The 24,369-nt window shown below is 36.7% G+C and overlaps 1 protein-coding gene across 1 annotated transcript in view; it reads right to left on the minus strand.

Moving 5' to 3' along the window:
- Nucleotides 1-23,855, minus strand: part of LOC121988573 (E3 SUMO-protein ligase SIZ1-like) — a 31,242-nt gene extending 7,387 nt beyond the window's left edge. The window contains exons 1-9 of the mRNA XM_042542068.1: nt 23,473-23,855; nt 21,681-21,761; nt 19,014-19,056; nt 18,056-18,128; nt 17,820-17,979; nt 15,255-15,385; nt 14,740-14,808; nt 6,655-6,742; nt 408-483 (exon numbers count right to left, since the gene is read on the minus strand). Of these exons, the coding sequence (XP_042398002.1) occupies nt 408-483; nt 6,655-6,742; nt 14,740-14,808; nt 15,255-15,385; nt 17,820-17,979; nt 18,056-18,128; nt 19,014-19,056; nt 21,681-21,761; nt 23,473-23,496 (745 nt within the window). The 5' untranslated portion in view covers nt 23,497-23,855. The remainder of the gene's footprint in view (nt 1-407; nt 484-6,654; nt 6,743-14,739; nt 14,809-15,254; nt 15,386-17,819; nt 17,980-18,055; nt 18,129-19,013; nt 19,057-21,680; nt 21,762-23,472) is intronic.
- Between the last annotated feature and the right edge of the window lie 514 nt (nt 23,856-24,369).

The following is a 24,369-nucleotide window of genomic DNA, read 5'->3' on the forward strand; positions in this document are numbered from 1 at the left end:
AGTTATCTCCATCGACTTTGCTCAAGAATGTCATAGTGAATCCTTCCATCAACTTCAAAGTATGATTTACAAATATTAAGGCTCTATGGATAATGAAAAAAAGAGAAGTCATTTCAAAGTTTGAACAATGAGCAGGAAGCCAATTTAAACAAAGAGGTAAATTATTTTTTTGTTGCAAGATAACAAGAACCTGTGTGATGGAAAGCAATTGCAACTTTTACCACCAATTTTTTTATTTTAATCACATGCAACTATAAATCTGAAATAGTATGCCCATATTTCACTAATCATAGCCTTACGAATTTAAGACTTCAGAGAGAAAGTGAATCTTGCACCAAAAGCCATAACATTCCAACAATTTACTGGAAAAGTTTCAATTTTACAAAATTAGAAGTGTGGTTCCATACCATTGACATGCAACTCGGTAAGCTGGGGCCAATGCATTCTAAATGGAACCTTATCATTGAGTAGTAGAGACCAAACCTGCATAGAGGCTGTGCTGTTATAATAGAATAGAATCCAGTAATTAACTTCTCACAAAATAAAACAGTAAGACACGGCTAAAGAGAAAACTTGCACTATGTATCATATGCAATAGCAGATGGCACCATGGTCAAGGGCTCATGAGCAAGATGAACAATAAAGGCAAAGTCAAGCACAAAGACGAATGATCAAGGTCCCAATCAGAAGCTGAAGAGTATAACAAGCATTGAAACCTTTCTCCTGCAGTACTCCTATTATTTCTTTTTCAAATAAACAGCATAGCAGATCTCTCTCCTCTCCTATTCCTTCTTCATTCTCCCAAGCAAACATAGCCTAGGTTTTCCCTTCTCCCATTCCTCCCCCTTCTTTCAAGCAAACATAGCCTAGGGTCTTCCTTTCCCCCATTCCTCCCCCTTCTTACTATCATCTCATTTTCTGGTCCAAGTAAATTACGACCTAAGAGATGAACAAATAAAATTTCACAGTTGTACAAAAGGAGAATAAATAAATAACAACTGCAACTATGAGAAAGTCAATTGTATGCAAAGGAGAGTTACAGTTTAATTCATATTTATTTGCCGGCCATGCATGGTATGAGGAAAAGATCAAAAGTGTCCGGGATACAGTGTTTAAAATAATGTTTTACTCTGGTAAGGTCATGAATTACCCACCAGAGAGCACTGGTAGATGGACCATCATTTTTCACTAATTTGACTGTGAACTGCCTATACAAAGCAGTATATAGTCAATATACCACCATGCTTTAAATGGATAACTTGTATTGAGCAATAAACCACCTACTGCAATCAATATGCCTTATGCTTTGACAAAGACAACAACAGGAGGAAGTAGATGCAATACAAGGACCAATGGTGCAGCACCCAATCCATCAGAAAAACCAAGCTATCTAGGTCTCAAGTTGTTCCCTCAAAAGCAGCTGATGGAATGATCAGCAGTGAACAGTGAGAACAACAATAAAGAGTAACCTTGATAATGGTTTTGAAGGCGTAATTAGTTTAGATAATGTGCTAATGTGAATGCGTCATCAATGAAGTTTTAAGTAAAAACTGCATTATACTGGAGACTGTCTTGTCCCTGTCCCTCACAAGAGGCTTATGTATCCGACGACAAGAGAATTTTCTCTCTCTTCTATATGTTCAGCCTCTTCTTACATCCTGTACATACCACGTTGATGAGCAGCAAGTGACTGCACCAAGTACTTGTAACTACTTCGTGGTAGTTTTGATGTGATCAACCAAGTCAAGTTAGGTCCTATTACGTTTTGATACCCTGTGTCTAAGTGTGCAGAAATTTAGAAGCACAGAAAGTCGAGGAAACGACGCAACTAGCGAGAAAGACGACATGAGAAAGAGTCGACGGGCTCGGTGCGTCCGAGGGACGAGGCGCTGCGGAAGAGTGAGAAGGAAGTGCGCGGCGGTTCCAAGAGACGAGAAGCCGGAGCGGAAGGTTGCTCGAGAAGGTCAGAAGATGGGTTTCGGTGAGCCCTATTCCGGATGGCCGAAATCACCCAAGCAAGCGGAACCGGAGCAAGAGCTCAGACCGAAAAGTCAACAGGATGTTGACTCGTGGTCTGAGCGCCCGAATCACCTAGGCGCCTCGCCTAGCGGGGGTTGTGTCGAACCGGTCCGGGTGCCTGGAACCCTGCCAGGCATTCAGATGAGAAAGTTTATCCAAACGAGCGCTGTCGCGATCCGGTGCAATGGAGATAAAATTTTATCCCCTTCCAGGTGCCTCGATCAAGACTATATATAGTCCTGATCCCAGTAGTTGAAAAACAACACTTGTAAATAATTCCTTTGTCTGTTGTACTACTGTTTGAGTTGTCAACGCTGTAAGAGGCTAATCCGCCTGGAGGAGACTTTGATGGTGAACTCTAATTACCTTGGATTAGCAATCCTGATTGCAAACCAAGTAATTCCTTTTGTGCCTATGATTTTAGTTACTTCTTATTTCTTTTTATACAAGTGTCTATTTTAATGAAGCTGTAAAATTCGAGAAAGGTTAGTTTTTATTTGCAGGGCTATTCACCGCCCCCCCCCCCTCTCTAGCCGACCCCCAAGAGACCAACAATTGGTATCCGAGCAAGGGCGCTTTAAGAGGACTAACCGCCGATCGAAGCACAAGAGATGCTCGGACCGAGCATCTACCCACCGAAGTTCGAGGGTGAATTCGCGAACTAGAAGAAAAAGATAGAGATATTCTTTAAGACAGATTTTGATTTATTACTAATTATGAAATTTGGTTTTGCAGCACCAGAGGGCAAAGAAGAATACCAATGGACGAAAAAGAAGCAAGCCGACTTTGTGACAAATGGTAAAGTAGAGTTTCATCTGCTTAGCATTTTACCACTTCAAGAAGTCAACCGGATCGAAGCCTATGAGTCAGGCAAGGAGCTTTGGGAGAAATTCCTAAAACTACACAAAGGTACCTCGAAGGCAAAACTAGCGAGACGAGATCTGCTTCGGAACGAGATCAGCAACCTCAGATTAGAAAAAGGTGAAATCGTTGCACACCTTTACTCAAGGATCAAGGAACTCATCACCGGACTCACGAATCTCGGAGAAAAGGCAACCAACCGAAATTCGCTAAGGTATGCGCTTAACGCTTTTCCTAGGACTTCTGAATGGGTATCCTTAGTAGATGCATATTACATCCCTAAGGATCTAGAGGTAAATACTTTAGAAGAGTTATTTTCTATATTTGAAGTTCATGAAACTAGATATGTAGATCTGAAGAAGGAACCCAAGCACAACACTGTCTTAAAGGCAAAAATAGATGAACCGGAATCCGAAACTTCTCTCGATGATGACGAAACGACGTTCATGGTAAGGCAATTTAAAAAGTTATTTAAAACTAATAAATTTAAAGTGCAAGATAAAAGAAGAAGAAGCAAGGTAAATGCTACCACTGCAATGGAAAAGGGCGCGTGAAAGATAACTGCCCTAAATTAAAGAGCAAGGACAAGAGCAAGGACAAAAGACCAGTCCATACAAAGCATCGAAATCTAAAGGCAACGTAGGACGAAACGTCGTCCGAGTCAAAGATCAAAGCCATCGTCGGACTTGCGCTAGTGGCAAGCCACCAAGAAGACAACGGAGCAAGTTCATCGAAGATGAGCATCGAGAGCATCGATGAAGGGGGAGGAATATCGAAAGAAAACAGCTCTACAAGGGGGAGCATCAAATTCTGAGATCAACAAGTTAAGTCTGGTACAATCTCTACCTCCGAATAAATTGTTTGAATTTATAAAAATATTGTCGAAAAGTTCTTACAAATTAGAAATTAAAAATAGAAAATATAAAGAGGAAAATGATGAATTAAAACTAACCTTAGAGGATGCTGTCGATTAGAAGATTTCGACAAGATAAAAGTTGAAAATGAAAAGTTGAAAATAGAAATAGAAAATTTAAAAGGTTTTGCATGCTCACATGTTCAACTAGCTCGATATTACTCAGGACTTGATTGGTATTATAGATATCATAAGAACCAAATCAGAAAACTATCACCAAAACATATTCCGAAAAAAAATTCTTATTTATCCGATAGGAAGGAATCTATTTTGGTTTCCAAATCATGCTTGGATTGAATTTGTATGCATGTATTACATTTGATTTGATATTTTTATTGCTTAGAAATAATTATTTGATTTAATAATTTCTATTTGAAACAAGTTTAATCCTAATTTTTCCGAGAAAGAGGAATTCAATACTCATATGTAAAAATAATTCTAAATAAAACATATGATTTTAAAAAAATCATTGAAAAATAAAACGGACAAAAATTTCAAAAAAAAAATTCTTGAACAGAAAACATGATAATCTTTCACAGAAAAATAAAGTTTGAAACAATAACTCTGTGAAATAATTTTAAATGGAAAAATATGATTTTTGTCAAACAATTCATAAAAAATAATTTAATGGTCAGAAAAATTTGAAATTTTTTCGCAGAATTAATTGTTGCAAAATTTATTTTTCTGTAGTGAGGTAATATTTAAATATGTTTTAAAATATTAAAATTATTATTATTATTTTTAATAATAATCTTACATTTAAAAAAATAATTTTTACCTCTTTTATTCAATTTTTAATTTTAAAATTTATAATTTTTTTAATAAATAAAATTTAAAAATTAAAAATTAAAAAAACATAAACTAGTCGGGTGGGCCAGAGCTAGCCCACCCCACCCCACTTGAACACGTTCAATGAAGGAGTGTTATAACATCCCTTCACAAGCCTTTTAACATCAAAGGGGTGTTATAACACTCCTTTAATAGAGCATTGTGGATGCTCTAAGCATTTTTTTTTTGAAAAATATGGCTTTATATAAAAAAGAATTTATTTATGCTTAAAATGATATAAATTTATAAATTCGAAAATCCAGATTATCGAAACTCAAACTTCCTTATCTTTATTTATTTAGTTTTTTTTTAACCCTTACTCTATTTTAGGTTGATTTCAAAGTTATATTCTTACTCTACTCCCATTTTGAATGTGATCAAAGGGGGAGAACTAGATGTTAAGTCTAGGGAGAGGGTATATTTTTTTTATTTTTGCACAATTTTTCTTATATGCAAAATATTTACTTGCCATTTTTATTACTATCTGTTTTTTTGTTTACCCTAACTTAACTTGGGGTTGCTCGCATCAAAAAGAGGAAGATTGTAAGTACTTCGTGATAGTTTTGATGTGATCAACCAAGTCAAGTTAGGTCCTGTTATGTTTTGATGCCCTATGTCTAAGTGTGTAGAAACTTAAGAGCACAGGAAGTCGAGCAAAAGACACAGCTAGCGAGAAGGACGGCATGGAAGAGAGTCAACGGGCTCAATGTGTCCAAGGGGCGAGGCGCTACGAAAGAGTACGCTGGCGGACAAGAAGGAAGCGCGCAGCAGTTCCGAGGGACGAGAAGCCGGAGCAAAAGGTTACTCAAGAAGGCCGGAAGATGAGTTCGGGTGAGCCCTATTCCGGATGGCCGAAATCACCCAAGTGAGTGGAACTGGAGCAAGAGCCCGAACCGAAAAGTCAATAGGATGTTGATTCGTTGTCCGGGCGCCTAGATCACCTGGGCGCCTCGCCCAACGAGGGTTGTCGTCCCGGTCTGGGCGCCCAAAACCCTTCCAAGCGCCCGACCAGAAAGTTTATCCAAACGTGCACTGTCACGATCTGGTGCGATAGGGATAAAATTTTATCCCCTTCCAGGTGCCTGAACCCTTCCAGGCGCCTATAAATACAATCCTGATCCCGGTAGTTGAAAAATAACACTTATAAGCAATTTCTTTGTCTGTTCTACTACTGTTTGAGTTGTTAACGTTGTAAGAGACTTCTCCGCCTGACGGAGACTTTGATAGTGAGCTCTAATTGTCTTGGATTAACAATCCTCTGATTGCAAACCAATTAATTCCTTTTGCGCCTCTGTCTTTAGTTACTTATTTCTTTTTATGCAAGTGTCTGTTTTAATAAAACTGTAAAGTTCGAGAAATGTTAGTTTTTATTTGCAGGGCTATTCACCCTCCCCCCTCCTCCCCCAGATGGCCTCCAAGGGACTAACAGTACTATTGGAATAAAAGGTGATATCGCTCACCCCAGGAGGCCCACTATCATCGGCCCCATGACAAGAAGTAAATCACGAGGATATTTTATCCTAGCATAACCCTTTGTATGAGGGAGGCCAAACGCCCAATGAGGTATTTTGCACCCGCTAAGAATTGATCTCGAGATTTATTGAAATGAACACCTATGCAGGTACTAACTGCGCCAACCAACCCGTGGGGACAATTGTACCAAGTATTAGAACAGTATGGTAATGGACCAGAATTTAGATGCCAATAGAAGTCTAATTCAGCATTAGTGTTATTTGATAGTTTAAATTGCATTTGAGAATTAAATTCTTACTATGAGTTATAGACCAAAAAAGAGAATTAAAGCAATAATATACATACTTGCATACCAAGAACAATAAATAAGATGGCCACATGACAATCATAATATTTTGTCAGTAGTTTTAGAAAATTAGCCGACCCCACCTAATGGGATAAGGCTTGGTTATGGTTATTGTTGTTACTATTATTAGTAGCTTTAGAAAATACGAATGAACCACATGGCAACATCTATCATATAATTTGTAGCAAAAGAAAACAAGAGAATCATAATAAACCTGAAGACTGTAATCATGTCTTTGTAAAAAATCCTTATCTGATCTTGACAACTGAAATGTCTTCTCTGCATTCTGCACTGTATTGGTGCTGGAAAGACAAGCATAGACGGCACAACTTAAGGATGCAGGAAAAAAAATATATTCGAGCACAAAACAAATAACCAATATATCAAAGAATTTTTAAAAACTTCACAATTCACTTTAAAAGAACTTATGCAATGCTCCACTGGATTGAATATACAGCTGCATATTGCTTAATCTTCAATTGGTTCTCATACCTAGTTGAATGTCACATAGGGTCATTAGGTTAAGTAGACAAGCTATCTTGTTTATCTTTAATTTAATCATTATTATATGTATATGTTAATTACCACATTGGTATATATTAGTTAACATATTATCGGTATATATTAATTACTATATATCTGTCAATTAGATTAATTGTCAATTAATTTAATTATAGTTTCCTAAATAGATCCTTAGTTCTATATAAATATGTCTCACTCTTCAATAAAATTTATGAATTCTTTTTATCTTAAGTTACATGGTATCAGAACCTTAGTGATGAGAACTTAGGGCTAATCTCCAACGGTTCTCTCCCTCAACCTCTAGGATCCCTCCAAGGCTTCCCCTTTGACGCCTTCCGCTCACTAGCCGAGACACAGCCCAACTTTGACACTTCCGCCTTCGCCAACACAAGGATCGACTTGTGGTGACATCTTCGATCCCTCCTCCCACGAGCCCTAGCCGCCGATGCTCCCCGTGTTCAGAGACAATTCCGTTGCTTCCTTCCTCCTCATCGACGTTTTCGCCATGTACCTATGCGGCCGAGCCCTAGCTGCCAACGAGCACCAAACCCCTATACCTAGCAACGTACCGCGATTGTGCTGCCTATTCCACGATCGTGCTCATCTCTTATTGTGACAACCTCGACATTGCTTCTCGCCACAATAGTCCGCGGTCGCGTTGCCTATTCCACGATTGTGTTTGTCTCTTGGAACGACAACCTCAGCGCTGCTTCTTGCTGTAGCAATCGCACGCACTTCTGACCCCGACAAAGTCATCACCTCTGCCACGGGGCGTCTTCTTCTTCTTCTTCTTATTGTCCACAACAAGTTTGTCATGTTTGGCGTCAGACCTTAGATCTTCCCGACACACGCTAGAGATATGTGCACCGTAGCTACAGAGGCTCCATCTCCTGTTGCTACTTTTTCTTCCCACCGCCATTGCATTTTGGTCGATCGCCCTTCTCCCGTGGGATAAAATCTTACAATTGAGAATAAATCTTCTATTGTGACGGATGTAGCGCCGTGATGTCTAAGATCAATGACCATAAGTTAAATGGTTTGAATTATTTGGATTAGAGTAAGACTGTTCGTCTTTATCTACAAAGTATTGATAAAATTGGTCATTTGATTGATGATCCTCTAAAGATAATTTCAAATAGACATGGCTTAGAGAGGATGCTCGCTTGTTCCTTCAAATTCGGAATTGTATTGATAGTGAGGTAATTCGTTTGATCAATTGTTGTGAATTTATTAAAGAACTGATGGACTATTTGGAATTTTTGTACTTTAGAAACGGGAATCTTTCCCTCATGTATGAGTTTTGCAAAGCCCTTTACCATGTAGAAAAACAAGATCAGCCTCTGATCAATTATTTTATAGCGTTTAAAGAGACATGAGGTGCCTAATAGGTTGTTACCTTTTAGCCCTAATGGGAAGGTTCAACAAATCCAACGAGAACAAATGGTTGTCATGAGCTTCCTTATTGGTCTATCTAAGACTTTGAGTCTCCTAAGTCATAAGTTCTCTCTGGTTTTGATGTCTCCTCTCTACAAAATGTATCTAGTCGTATTCTCTATACAGAAAGTACTATACATGTTCCTCTTAGTGGTGTTTTGGTAAGTCACAATACTAATTATGTGGCTGTAGGATCAACTAGTCACAATGGAAACAAAGAGGAGGTTCCCACGATTTTCAAACTCGAACACTAAATTCTGGTGATATTGTGTGCAATTACTGGCATAAGTCAGGTCATACTGAGTGTAGAAAGTTTTAGCAAAAATACTTCGCCCATATTACATCCACTAATGATGTATCTGATAAATCGGTCCTTATTTCTGCAGATGAATTTGTCAAGTTCTCAAAATATCAGAAATCATTCAAGTCATCATCTCCCTCTATCATTGCTATTGCTGATTCAGGTAAACAAAACGCATGTCTTCTTTTCTCATCCTCCAAATGGGTCATTGATTCTAGTGCCACATATCATATGGCATGTAATTCTAATATTTTTTCTGCTTTTCAATCCAAAGCTAACACTCATACTATTCATGCTGGTTTTGATGTTGGTAATGATTATAAATGTTAAAGACTTATTTGTGATCTAACGAGGTTGACTAAGTATGCAGGAAAGTCCTAGTTGAGACTAGGCAAAGAAGTCCCGGTCAAGTAGACTAGACAAAGAAATCCTGATCGAGTAGACTCGGCAAAAGTCTTGGCAGATCAATAACATCAAGGAGAAATCCTAGGGTTCAAGGACACTAGGTGGGAAGCCTCGGGGTCGCGCACACAAGACGAAAATCTAGACGGGTCGAAGACGAACGTCTAGTGAGAAGTCCCGGAGGTCAAGATTGGATGCTGAGCAAAAGTCCAAACAGGTCTGGAGGACCGAATATTTGATAAAAAGATAAACTCTCCTGAGAGGAATGGGTGAGGACGCGTTCTCCGAGAGGGAACAGTAGGTGTCGATCTAATCTAGAGTTTCACGAGAAACCTAAAAAATCAAGAGTAGATAATCCAACGTGGATTGATTTCATTTGCACTATAATATTATATACATGTTATCCTAACTTTGTGATGCAAGGTAATTCAAGCGCCTGGAAGGGATCTAGGCGCCTAGAACCGAGGCGTCGGGAAGGGATCCAAGCTCTTGGGATAGGATAAAGCCTCGAGTGATGAAATCTCATCTGATCAATGCTACGTCAGCCATTGAGGCACCTGGATGCAGATAAATTACGTCGAGATCGGATTGGATCAACGCTGAATATAGGTGCCTCAAAGGGGATCGAGGCGCCTAGATCAAGCTATATAGGCAGCGTCGACCAACAGCCTTCAATCATCACTTTCTACGTCCAAACGACTTCCGTGTTGCTCTAAAATTTTGCTACGACGCCGAAATGTTGCCCTAACAACTATGCTCAAGCTTCCACTCTAAGAATGGTATAATTGTTTATTTACTTGTATTTCAAATTCAGTATCCTTTTGTAATCCTTCGTGCTATTAGTAAATTACCCAACAAAAGTACTCAGCGAGTGCGGGCCTTAGACTAACAGTCACTGGGCTCCGGGCTGTGAACCAAGTAAAAAGAAATCTCTCATGTTTCCAAAAAAGTGAAAAAGCGATGTGCGTTATTATTCACCCTCCCCCTCCCCTCTACCGCTTCTTTCGATCCTACACATACTGTTACTTTAGTTGATGGGTCTCCATGTTATATTCGTGGGTTTGGCAATATCAATCCTATCTCTTTGCTTCCTCTATCCCCTGTCTTACATTTACTTAAGTTGCATCTCATTTTTTTTCCTAATCATTGCTTATTTCAAGATATTTTGACAAAGAAAATTGTTGGTAAAGGACATGAATCTAGAAACCTCTACATTCTTGACACAAAGCTCCCAAATTCTTTTGCTTGCTCGAGTGTTACTTCTCCTTTCAAGACTCATTGTAGGTTGAGACATCCATCTCTATCTTTGCTCAAAAAGCTTTGTCCACAATATGGTAAGGTGTCTTTATACGATTGCGAATCATGTCAATTTGCAAAACATCACCGTCTTAGTTCAAGTCCTAGAGTAAATAAACGTGCACTATTCCTTTTAAATTAGTTCATTCTGATATTTGGAGTCCTTGTCCTGTTTTATCTAAACATGGTTTTAGGCATTGTTACTTTTGTTGATGATAATTCTTATGTAATCTGGTTATATTTAATGAAAAATCATTATAAGTTATTTCCTCTGTTATGTGTCTTTTGTGTTAAGATTAAAACTCAATACAATATGTTCACTCGTACTTTGCGAAGTGATAATGCTAAGGAGTATATGTCTAGTTTATTCCAATCGGATATGGGTTAGAATGGTATGTTTCATGAAATCTCTTATGTTGACACTCCATCCCAAAATGTAGCTGAACATAAAAATAAGCATCTTCTTGAAACTACATGACTCTTTTATTTCAAATGAATGTTCCTAAAGCTTTTGAGGCTAATGCGGTTTCTACAACATATTTTCTCATTAATCATATGTCATCCTTTGTCCTTCATGATGAGATCCCTTACAAAATTCTTTTTCCCAATAAGTCGTTTCCTATTAACCTTAGGATATTTGGTAGCACTTTTGTTTGGGATGTTCATTCACATGTCACTAAATTAAATCCCAAGTATTTGAAGTGTATCTTCCTTGGTTATTCTTGTCTCCAGAAAGGTTACAGGTGTTATTGTCCAAATATCTTATCCCAATTGATGTTAACTTCATGGAATACACACCTTATTTCTCGTCCTCACTTATTCCAACTTATTAAAGGGAGGATGATAATTTGTTGGTGTATTATATCACACCCTCCGCACCTATTCTAGAACCGACTCCAGCCAACCTCCTATTATTTAAGTCTACTCCAGGCATCACCCTCTAGATTCATATCCTGCACCTACTACTTCGTCATCATATCCAATCCTAAGCGATGATCTTCCTATTGCGTTACGCAAAGGTAAACACTAATGTACTTATCCTACTTCTTTTATTTCTTATAACGGCTTGTCGTCTTCCTCTTGTTATTTTATTGCTTCACTTGACTCTATCTCTATTCCTAAGACTGTAAATGAAGTCATATCTCATCCTAGTTAGAATGATGCAATGATAGAGGAGATGAATGCTTTAGAAGATAATGACACTTGGGACTTGATCGATCTACCTTCAGGGAGACGGAGCTATTGGATGCAAATTAGTATTCGCAATTAAAGTCAATTCAGATGGGTCAGTTGCTAGATTAAAAGTTCGTCTTGTCGTTAAAGGCTATGCTCAAATCTATAGGATGGATTATTCGGACACTTTTTCTCCTGTTGCAAAGTTGACATCTGTTTTTTTCAATGGTCGCTACTCATCATTGGTCTTTACATCAACTTGATATCAAGAATGTTTTTCTTCATCGTGATCTTCAAGAGGTGTATATGAAGTACACTCCTAGTTTTGTTGCTCAAGGAGTCAAGGGCAAGTTTATCGTCTTTGAAAATCTTTGTATGATTTGAAACAGCGTCCTCGTGCTTGGTTGATTGTTGAAAAATTTCGTATGATAAAAAACAAATCTGATCATTCTATGTTCTATAAGCAGTCAGGAGCTGGTATCATTATATTAGTTGTATATGTGAATGATACTACTGTAAGTGATACCATGGGAATCTCATCCCTTAAATCTTTCATTTATACTCAATTTCATACGAAACTTAGGGTGCTAAAATCTTGCTTAAGTGTTGAAGTTATGAGTAAAAAAAAGTATATTTCTATCTCAAAGAAAATATATCCTCGACTTATTAACTGAGACAGTAAAATTGGGGGCAAAGCCTTATAGTGCTCCAATGACGGAGAACATGCACCTCACAAGAGATGGGAAACTATTAAAACATCCTACGAGATATCAAAGGTCGGTTGGGTAGTTGAATTACCTTACCGTTATGTCATCTCCAACAGTTCATCATTGGGCAATGTTAGAGCATATTTTGTGTTACTTGAAGTGAGCACCCAAACGGGATATCGTATATAAAAATTATGGGCACACTCATATTGAATGTTTATCGGATGCAAATTGGGCAGGTTCTAAAATGGATAGATGATCTACTTCCGGTTATTGTATCTTTGTTGGAGGAAATTTAATCTCATGGAAGACTAAGAAGCAAAACGTTGTGTCATAATCCAAAATCAGAATATAGGGCTATGACATAGTTTGTGTATGAGATAATGTAGATATATTAACTCTTAACTGAAATAGAACTTAAAATTTTAGTACCAACTAAACTGTGGTGTGATAACCAAGTTTCTCTTCATATTGCATCGAATCATGTGTTTCATGAGCGAACTAAGTACATTGAAATTGATTATCATTTTGTTCATGAGAAAATTCAACAAAGCTTGATTTCTACCGGATATGTGAAGATAGGAGAACTCATGGGCATCTTCACAAAAGCTTTAAATGGGGTTTGGGTTGATTATCTTTGTAACAAGTAGGGTATGATTAATATCCATATTCCAACTTGAGAGGGTGTATTATCTATATATATATATATATTAATTACCATATATGTATATATTAGTTACCATATTATCAGTATATATTAGTTAATATATATCTGTCAATTAAGTTAATTATCAATTAGCTTAATTATAATTTCCTAAAAATAAATCCCTAGTTTGTATATAAATATGTCTCACTCTAAGTTTATGGATTCTTTTTATGTCAAGTAACAATCATAATAAAAAGAACCAATAAATGAAATGGGAAGATATCCCTTGGTGAAAAAATGTGATGATAAAAAAGATATTACAATTTGGAAAGTGGCATATACTTCAATAAGGCTTGATGTGAAGACTTTAGATCTATATCAATAGAGAAGATCTAGATTCCCTTTCAATAATTGTATGGAAATTAATATATCACAATCCAGCCACATACAAAGAGCAAATAATAATATTACTCTAATGAGGCAATTATTGATACTGGTGCTTCCTAAAGAAGATTATCCAATTTCAAGGCCAATTTTAGAAGTTTTTGCATAAGCACTACATATTTTGTGGCTTATGTTGGTGTAAGTGCTAAAAATTCTGATATTATGTATTATTCATTATGAAATGAGAGAAATCTATTATTTAATGGATTATCTCTCAATTAGTTAAATTATATTTTTAAAATAATGATAAAATTATCTAATGGAAAGGAGTGGTTACACAAATGTCCGTATATAACCCCCCAGAAAGATATGCACTATGGAGTTTTATTAGTATTGCTTGCATACGGATTTTAAAACCTCACTCTACATAAAATTCTATCAAGAATTTAGTATAGTAGCGGTAGAATGATTGATTTAAAATATAAAAAATATATTCAGGAATGAAGTGCCCAGTCCATCATGCACTGACGCACGTGCGTTTATGTGACTAAGATTGGAGTCTAGATCACACTGAGCCACAGTGATGCTGTATTCATTGTACATGACAAATTGTGCAGTACCAATCAAGACAAACTCCACCAATAAGAAAGAACAAGATCAACAGAGAGGCATGGCTCACTTACTTTCAACTTTCAACTTGGGCTGAAATTAACCACCAACCCCACTTACATATACATATATTTTATGCCTTCTCATGGATTCACGCAATTATCAACTCTCAAATACTCTTACTCTCTTATATCATCTTGAAAAATTGAACTATGGATATTATGGTACCGTAAGTCCCAAGCCAACAAAAAAACACAGCTTCGACATGTGACAGAATAAAAGAACCAATTTTTGCTAAAATTCTTGGAGATGGATGAGACCATTACATTAAGCTACAAAATGCACGCCTTGCACAGGAAGTTTAACTGGGACCTAGCAAGATGAATGCAAGAGGAAAAACCTAAGAGTTAATCAGTCAAATTCAAGAGGAATGCAGAGGAGTTTGGAAATGCTAAAACAATCTTTCAATAAAGGAGGATGTCTGACTGACGTAAATACTATGCATAACTGCAGAACGGTGTCAGTCTGTTACAACTGCAACTACACAAAGTGTTCATGCCAGACATTACATTGTTTAGAATTTAAGATCAACTTTCTTCCTCCAAATTATAACCAAATCACAACATTCAAACTTAGGTAATGCAAGTAGACACAGTCAATTTAGGCTAATACAAACTTCCAGATGCTGAATAAGAACAGATATAAGAATATAAGATGTCTTAAGTTAAAAGCAAACAATTTTGCATATCACAACATCAGAATCCGGCACGACAATTCAACAAATCATGCATGAATATTGAAATCCAAGACAAGATGGTCGCTTACCAGTCATCTGCTAGGCCACTAGAAGACAACTTCACTGGAAACAAAACATGTTTCATTGTCATCCAGAATCTGCATTTCAGAAGATCTGCTATGTTGATCAACTTATCCTAGAAATAAAAGGTTGAGGTGGAAATATTGCAAGAGATTCAACTATAACAGATACCTTTCAGAACAAAGTAACTTTGTGCAAGCAGAAAAAAGGAGTTTCAAACTATAGCTAAGGATGATGATGTCTCTATGCCTCAAAACAAACTTCAATTCAGATGTGCAAATAATAAAATAAAATTGATCATGACAAGAATTATTTAATTACCTAACGTATCTACAATCTGTGAAAACATTAAGCAAACAAACATTCCAATGAGTGGTGACTACTGATAATCCAACAATTACAAGTTAAAATGTTAGAGAATGAACATGGAATCTTGTTAGAGCATCCCATATATAAATTGTAGTAAGCTTTCCTCATTACTGGAAACGTGTTTATGAGCACTAGAAAGATCAGGAGGACATACGGGTCTGCTCGATTTATTCTGCATAGTTCACAATAGAAGTGAGATGGAACTTCAGGAGTACCGTCCCCAGGTTTTTCAGGAATAATAACACAATCAATATGCTGCCAGGCTCGACATCGATTATCTTCGCACTGCAAAAAAAGGAGAAAAAAATCAAAATCTGTAATAAGAAAGTGTGGCTAATATTAACAATAACTCAAGCAATTAACAAAAAAATCTTTGTGGATCAACATAGCTAGAAAGAAACTTTAACAGACAAAAGGAGAACCAGAATCATCTAACAAAGATGACTGTGCATCAGTCAAAAAACTGATTTGAAACTCAATGGTGTATGAATGGATAAGTACAAATTGAAATTCTTATAGTTGCAGAGTGTGCTATCACAAGCACTAGTAATAATTATTTTGTTTTTTCTTTAAATGATTTTTTTCATCATTATCAATTTTATTGTCAAATTGTGCTTATGGCAACCATTTGAGATAGGTTACATGGATCTTATTGCTCTAATGAGCTCCAGCAAAGTTATAAAATTGTCATCATCACAATCATCAACATCATCATCAAATTGTTCTTGTCCCAACTATGAAAAAAATATAGATCAACTAAGTTACCGTTTATTACACGATTGTTTTGGTCTTATGCCCCTGGCATCTTCACTTTAATAACTAAATTTCTCAAATTTTAAATTTATTAATCATCTTTAAACAAATTCATACCATCTCACAACCTATTCTTATCTCATTTATCATATATTTAACCAACACTTACTGCTCTCAAACACTTTTTTTTGTATATTTTATCCTTTTTAGTACCCCCACATCCATGCATTATCATATTTTCAACATTAATTTTTCTTGAACACACCTCATCCCACCATCCATAAAGTAAGTAGGATCATATTATGGTCGTATGATTTCCCCTTTTAACATAAAGGGACACAATCATTTTCCATTCTTCAGCCTATTAATGATATCTTCATAGTCTCTCTTTCTTGTTAAAGAAAAAACGAAAGATAACTAAAAACCTTATAATAGTTTAACTTATCTTAAAATCATTAGATTCAAAATTCTTTTTCTGCAGTTCAAGCTTCAAATTATTTATACACACTCATCAATGAACACAATCTTGTCAATCAATAACCATCACCAAGAAGGTTTAGTTCAATATGTTTAGTGAACTCATGGTAAAAAGGTAAAATGAGAGACTTAAAATTGACCTTTGGAGTAAACCTAGGGTTATATGAAAATCTTTTATCATATGCCTAGTAAGACTAGCATAGTTACTACATTATCATACAAATCAGTTATGGCACTAATATATGATTACTTGATAGTCTTTTCTTTTCTAAAACGCATTACAATAATTGTTTAGGGATTCTATCATAAGTTTTTATTAGTTAATAAAGCACTTATACAAATCTTTATTTTCTTTATGTTTTTCATATGTTATTAAATAAATGGCATCTGTAATCAATATTTCGGACATGTAATCAAATTGATTCTCTGAAATTTTTATCTTATTTCTTATTATCCTCTCAATCACTCCTCAGAATTTCATGGTATGATTTATAAACTTGATACCTCTACAATTTGATTCTTTTGTCACCATCTTAGTTCTCGAAACATTAAGTTTCTTATACAAAGAGTAATTAGAGCATTAAAGTCTCGTGAGAAAAAAAAATCCCTATAATTCTATATTATGGTTTAGAGACTAGGTAGATTAGAAAATTCTAGGAAAGATTCACCTCCTCTGGAGTTTTAATTTCTTGAATACTTTTCTGTTGTCTCAAAATTTTAATTTTCTTATACAAAGATAAATAAGAGGATTAATTTCTATACTATGGTTTAGAAATTTGGTGGATTAAAAAATTCTAGGAAAGATTCACCTCCCCTAAAGTTTTACATTTTAGAAAAAGTAGCAAACAAGAGTTTTAAAGCACGCTCTTCCAAACCAGTTGGTCAAATTTCTACATATTTCATTCTTATGAATTTAAAATAAAAGGTAATTTATCGAGTACCTAAGTTTTCCAAATACCTCAATCACACACCCTACATTAAAATTACCAACTCATTTACCTCTTTTCCAAAATACCCATTGCCTCTGTCATTTGCCTTTACCTTTTTGCTGTTGTCTATTCACCAACTCGACCACGATTTCACGACCAAGTTGCAGCCGATGTGAAATCATGGTCAGGCTGCTCGACCAAGTTGGCCGCCATTTCGTGGCCGCCTCTGCTGCTTGTTTGAGCGGCCACCAGTTAGACAAAAGGCGGAGGGAGGCAGACGGTGGAGGAGGGAAAGAGTATTTTTGCGATACGAGAACACGAGTTAGTGATTTTAAAACTAGGGTAAGTGATTTGGGTATTTGAAAAACTTAGGTGCATAGTTTAGTAAATTGTCGTAAAATAGAATACCAAACTTGGAAATAGAGACAACAAAATCCAAACATAATACTAATAAACATCTTGTGTTTATTATTATGTTCAACTTATTTGAAGTATCTTCTAAGATATAGTGTTCAAGAAGATTTTTTTACAGCATTTAAAAGTTAGGGAAGCAGCAGTACCTGAATCATTGATTCAGTAATTAATGATTTCCCACAGGGACAGCGGACTTTCATTTCTGGCTTGTATGAATCAAATTCTTCCTTAGGTTTTGCATGACTGAATTCGGAGCCACTGAGTTTTCTAGATGCTAAGTCTGTGGTTCCAGGAATTTGCATTTTTCTGTGAGAGGCATGCCAGAATACATTTCACTATAATGTAAAGGTGAAAGGTAAGAAACAACTGAAGCTATAATCACCTATATGTATCTTCAATTATTTTAACTACTACATCTGTACTCATATTTCTCCTCCCCCAAACTGGTTTCGGAACTGCACAGAAAGATTCAAATCCACTCTTGGTCAGTATGTATATCAAAGAAATAGTAAATGAATGGAGGCAAGTGCGTGCATATTAGTGCATAGGTAAATGGACATATTAGTGCATAGGTAAATGGACGACACACGGTTCAGCTTCAAGGTACCTTGAAATAAGATAGAGGAAAATCACAAGTGTCATCACTCAACATTGTATAAAGTGCAATTTTTATTTTTATAAAAAAAAATTTTGAAGTATTTAAATTGACAAGTTGAAAGAAACAAATACATAAGATCTTGTTAGTCATCTTAACTCACTGAAGCACTTGAAGTTCCCAACACTACACAACAGTCAGGAAGCTGGCATTGAGCTTGGCTTCAATTAATGACTGGAAGCAAAAAATATTTATAATGTTTTAAAAAAACAAAGATGCCATCAAAAGAATGGAATTATTATATTACTGATTCCAACTTATCAGATGATGGACACTCCATATTTTGATTTTAGAATCTAAATAATACCCAGCTTAGATATAGAGGGAAAAAAACAAAAAACGCTATGAAAATAACCAGATGCAAATTGACATGATATAACCTAATTTAAAATTCATGTTGAGAAGATAAACTATCCTCTGGTTGCAAAATATGGTTTATCAATAAGGAAAATGAGGCAAACAAATGCAAAACTGAATATCAATTTATCAATGCCAACTAACTCAAAAAATTAAACAGAAATGAATTCAGTGAGACAAAAAGTTTAGCCAAACTGAGAGAGAGTGACAAACTACATTTCTTTTTCAACGAGGTCTACATACTAAAGTGCAGGCATGGGAAGTGATTCTAATGGTGCTTCCAAATGAAGTGATGAAAATAGCAAACAAAGTTAACCAAATTTAATACCCTGATTATCTCCAAGGAGAGCCAAAATTCTGTCCATTAGTTCCTGCATGATATAAGTAGATCAAAGATCAGGCAAAGCCATCTAGAGAAGCCAATAAAAGTGAACGACAAAAAGATTGCAACTTAGATAACAACTTAAAATTCAAATGCAGAATGGCTGATCATAGAAGAAAAACTATTTTATGTGAACCATTTGAATATGAGATGTTCAAGAATAAGTATGTTGTACAATTTTAATGAGAAATTGATGAAGAATCACGACCAATTTATGCCCTCCAATACGGCTATGTTCCCCTTCGAGCTGTGACAAGAAGAAAACGAGGCTACTAGCCTCTCTTTTAGGTCTTGAAGAAGGACGATGGAGACTACCAATAAGGAAGATGACCAACCCATGGCCTCTTGACACCGTTGCACTCTATTCGGAGTCCAGACGAGACAGAATCATCTTTCTAGTGGTTGACACGACAGCCCGTGCCTGTGGCATAGGCATGTTACACTCTGTCTTTTGACAGAGCGAAGAGGCCCTTCTAAAAGGAAACACAACCTTCTTAGGCACAGTCATGCCCAAGGGCATGGTTGTGTTGCGACATTATGGTTCACACAAACTAGGTCACCAAAACTCTAGATTTGGTATTTTAAGTTTTTCTTTTATTTGTTTTAAATTTTTAGGATTAGTTTTCTTTTTTAAAAGTTAGTTTAGATTTTATCTTTTTTTTAGGATTAGTTTTCTTTTATTTTTTCTTTTTTCTTTTTTCTGTTGCAACTTTTTCTTATTTCTTAAGCTATTTAAACAAGGGTTAAAGCTCTTGCAAAAATATGTCGAGTTTGATTTTAATTTGAATAAAAATTATTTCCTTTTAAACCTAGTGGTGGTTCCTCTTCGTTGGCGAATCCCCCTCTTCCTACGTTTTCTCTACAACATCTATTCAAATGTTGCACCTGAAGATTTCTTCCCTATGTCAGTTGGTATCAGAGTCTCAGATCCCATCAATGGTTGTCGTGGTCATGATCAAGGTTGTAATAGGCAAGTTCCAACAGAAGAAGCATCACATCGTGATCATAGCACCAAAGACGAAATACTTGAAGATCTATAGAGACAAGTTACGGAGTTATCCTAGCGTCTAGCGATGCAAGATCTTGAAGATCGTGAGGTACGTCATTCAGGTCGTGACGGGCAAGTTCCGACTAGGAAGTCTCACAATGTGATCATAGTGTTCAAGATCTTAAAGGTCATAAGTTTTTTAATTTTAATTTGGATAAAACTTTTCTTGAGAAAGATCTGGACGACAAGATCAAAATAATCGGTGATCCAATTTTCAATAAAGACGAGACCAAGTCAACTAGCAAGTCAGTATATAACGAGGTACTTCATGGTGATGATTGTGAGATTTTAGTCATTCATGAGATTCCAGTTGGCAGATTATCTAAGGATGCAATGCATGTTCCATCATAAGTATAGCAACCGCCCATAAATTTGGCCAAGTTAATGTCATAGGATCTTCTTCCCATTCTACCATTTACGAGATGACTTTTGATCTTGAAGATACTACCTTGAACTAGAGGACGAGCTTTTTTAACCTGAGGCGTCTAATGTAGGAGCATCCAGCAACACGACTAATTTATGTCCTCCGATATGGCTATGTTCCCCTTCGAGCTGTGACGAGAAAAAAACGAGGTTACCAGCCTCTCTTTTGGGTCTTGAAGAAGGACGATCGAGACTACCGACAAGGAAGATGGCCAACTTGTGCTCTCTTGGGCGTGTTACACTATCTTTTGATAGAGCGAAGAGGCCCTTCCAAATGGGAACATGGCTTAAACGTGTTCCTAGGCACGGTCGTGCCCACGGGCATGATCATGTTGCGGCACTATGATTCACACAAACCACCAAAACTCTATATTTGGTACTTCAACTTTTTCTTTTATTTATTTTAAATTTTTAGGATTAGTTTTTTTTCTAAAAGTTAGTTTAGATTTTATAAAAAAGGGCAGCCCGGTGCACGAAGCTCCCGCCATGCGGGGTCCCGGGGAAGGATCCGTTGTACGCAGCCTTACCCTGCTTTTTGCAAGAGGTTGTTTCCAGGATTCGAACCCGTTAGTTTAGATTTTATATCTCTTTTTTTTAGGAGTAGTTTTCTTTAATTTTTTCTTTTTTTCTATTGCAACTTTTTCTTATTTCTTATGTTATTCAAACAAGGGTTAGGGCTCTTGTAAAAATATGTTGAGTTTGGTTTTGATTTGAATAAAAAATTATTTTCATTTAAACCTACAGATGGTTCCTCTTCGTTGGCGAATCCCCCTCTTCCTATGCTTTCTCTACAACCTCTATTCTAACGTCGCACCCAAAGATTTCTTTTCTGCGTCAGAAATATCACATAGTTCCACACAGAACATAAAAGTTCAAATGCAAATTTAGTTCTTATGCTTGAAATTGAACTTTACTAATAAAAATACTCTTAAAGAACAAAACATCAACAAATTAAGAATGTCAAATGTGAGGAGAGAAGGCCATGTCAAGTGAGGAAGAGAGATGAAGTTAAACATGTAGTAGGCCTTTGGTTGCAATCATGAGGCGGTTATTTCATCAGTGTACCAAACTGCAGCAATTATGCCATTTGGATTAAAATAACTTTCTTGCTGGCCTATATAGAATAGAAAAAACTGACTAACCTGCTTTTTCCCTTGCTTGGCAAGACCAAGTTGGGTCAGGACATCCTTGAGCTCTTTTATTCTAAAGTATGTCAACTTTTCCTGATGAGATAAATTGGCAAAGGCATTAAAATCTGACAAGAAAAACATCCATTATACTGCAAGATAGTCTGTGTGCATAATTACACAGAGGAAAACAAAAAGCATGTTCTTCAACTCATGCATCCCCAAATTTTTACTATTATATCTATACATATAGAGCTATCAAAAATGATGTATCAGGTTTATCAGCAGCACCTAAGGAATGTGCTAATTATGTCATTATGTTTGTTACAACAAACTCAGTTAAATAGAACAGAAATACAAATGGAATAAAGGAAATCCGATTTTAAGTTGGTCCTCATTCATTTGACCAAATTAAGTTGGTTTGCATGAACGTAGCATTATTGGTCATGGTTTTCTACAACTTGAACTCATCATTTGAGAATTTATATGTTGACAAAAACCTCTTTTGAGTTTTTTTTTCTTCTCTTTTTGTATAGCCCACTTATTATTGTGAACTTTTCAAAACGGGTGATTCAGGAACCTATTCAAAATCAGCTTGTAGGTTGTAACAGCATTAAGCATGTCCATAAACTCAAGTATCTTGACATCCTTGTCTGCTTATAGCTTCTGTTGAGGTAGCTATGAGGTGAGGAAAATTAAATGTGGTGATCTATCCCAGGAAACTGACAGCCACAATCAAGTGCAGACTAGATAATTGTCTCTTAAAACCCAAATGATTCATTAGCATAGACAGTCCTGCACTATCCTTATTGTTTTTTGAATGTTAGTTGAATTAAAAGTACAACCAGGTTATTACTTTCAAAACTAACTGATGCAGGACATAGCCACGTGCCTCAATCAGCAATCTCTTGGCAAGAGAGAAAATAAGGTAAGCAGATGATCATGAGAATCTACCAAATAAAAATTTGATTCATAAATCATACCATACTGAATTATTTACAATTACGCCTATATGTAAAATTTTGCTATCTAGAAAAAGGAAATAAATATTCATGAAGGTAATAGACACATTGTATCATTATTACCATACATTATTAAATCTAGAAAATATATCTTGCAAGAGTATGCATCGTTCTCCTAAAACCAATTCATGTGAATTGACTGAGTCCAACAAATTTCTTCTACTGCTACTGAATGTCAGGATTGACAAGAAAAGAGTGCATTCTACATATGATAGATAGTGTATGAGATAGAAAGATAAATGGATCTCCCGCAACCTCACGTTGGAATCAGGACTCTGTGTGCCTCAACTGAAAAATATAGCGGCATGTAGCTCGTCTGAAGAATCTTCTACCTTCCTAGACCATCATGTACAAGCTTAATTATGGTGCTCTGATAGCATTTGAGACAACATACTTTAATTGGCAATCTTATGGCAAGAAGGAACACATGAGAACCGGAATATCTCAAGCAGGTACCAACTGCTATTTTAGTTCATAATCTATGACATAATGAATTACTCACAGTTATCACAAAATCTACTTTTGTTCACAAGCAGGTACCTCGTAAGTCGGCTTGATCATTTAACTAGCAAAAGGAAGAAATGGAAGTCACTCTTCCGTCCTTAGCACAATGAATTTCCACCAAAATACCAAATTTCTCTCCAATTTGACGGCAAACACATCTTTCCTCTCATTATCGATCTAACAACCAACACTCATTGATCCCACCCGTCACCCAAAGGTAATAAAACAAAACAAAACAAAACAGAAATACGTTCAGAAAGAGCGATAGAAGAGAGATATACTCGACAACTAGCCGCCGACTCCATCAAATCCAGTTCTTTCACGATGAATTCCAAGAACACTTTAGCTTTCTATCCTAACTGACCAAGCTCAGATGCCGGAGCCCGAGGAAACACAAAATTCGCTCAAACAACAACTGCCTCCTTAGATCTTCGCATCGATTCACGGCAACATGGAAACCCAGGCACCAGTGTAGCTGCGAGACATCCCGGCCTAAAACCCTCCAGCGAATTCAGGATTAGGAGGGAACCGATCAATCTGTATAGTTTCAGGAAGATCGCGGCGAGCACGGAGTAAGAGATCGCCGGCAATTCGTCGCCGCCCGCCGTATGGATTAAGCGAGCTCCGAAGAATTCGATCAGGAGGAGGAGAAAGAGGATTTGTATGGTGGCGGACTTATGCGCCGGATTCAAATCGGATTCATTGCGCCGAACAAGTCCGCCTCATCGATTAAGTCACACTCTACAACTACTCCACCCATGCCCTTTACTTGAGAGGAGGCTGTGGGCGCCAGCAGACAGGGAACGGGTACGAAACGGTAAATCGATGTATGAGTATGGAAAATAATATCTAGATGACATTTTGTCTTCTCATTGGGTCAATTTATTTTATTTATTAAGCGTGGAAAATGGGGCTTCAGTGTATGGTTATCTCAGCGGAATCCTTGGAGGAAGGGAAGAGCTCAGCTCTTCCTTGTTTACTTCAGAAACCTTTTCTGTGGAATAGAATTCCAAAAATAACCTTTTAGTCACCGGAAGAGGAGTGTACCGACGGGCTCTTCCACCACGGAGGGCTCGTTCCTCTGGCTCTGCGTTGGGGTCGACTTGGTCCACAGCCTTCCCGACAAGCTCCGGTAGGCGGAGGTTCTGCTAGCGGCGGATGGGCTCGTCCTGGCGCAT

The sequence above is a fragment of the Zingiber officinale genome, chromosome 6B, assembly GCF_018446385.1.
Source record: "Zingiber officinale cultivar Zhangliang chromosome 6B, Zo_v1.1, whole genome shotgun sequence".
Classification (NCBI taxonomy): domain Eukaryota; kingdom Viridiplantae; phylum Streptophyta; class Magnoliopsida; order Zingiberales; family Zingiberaceae; genus Zingiber; species Zingiber officinale.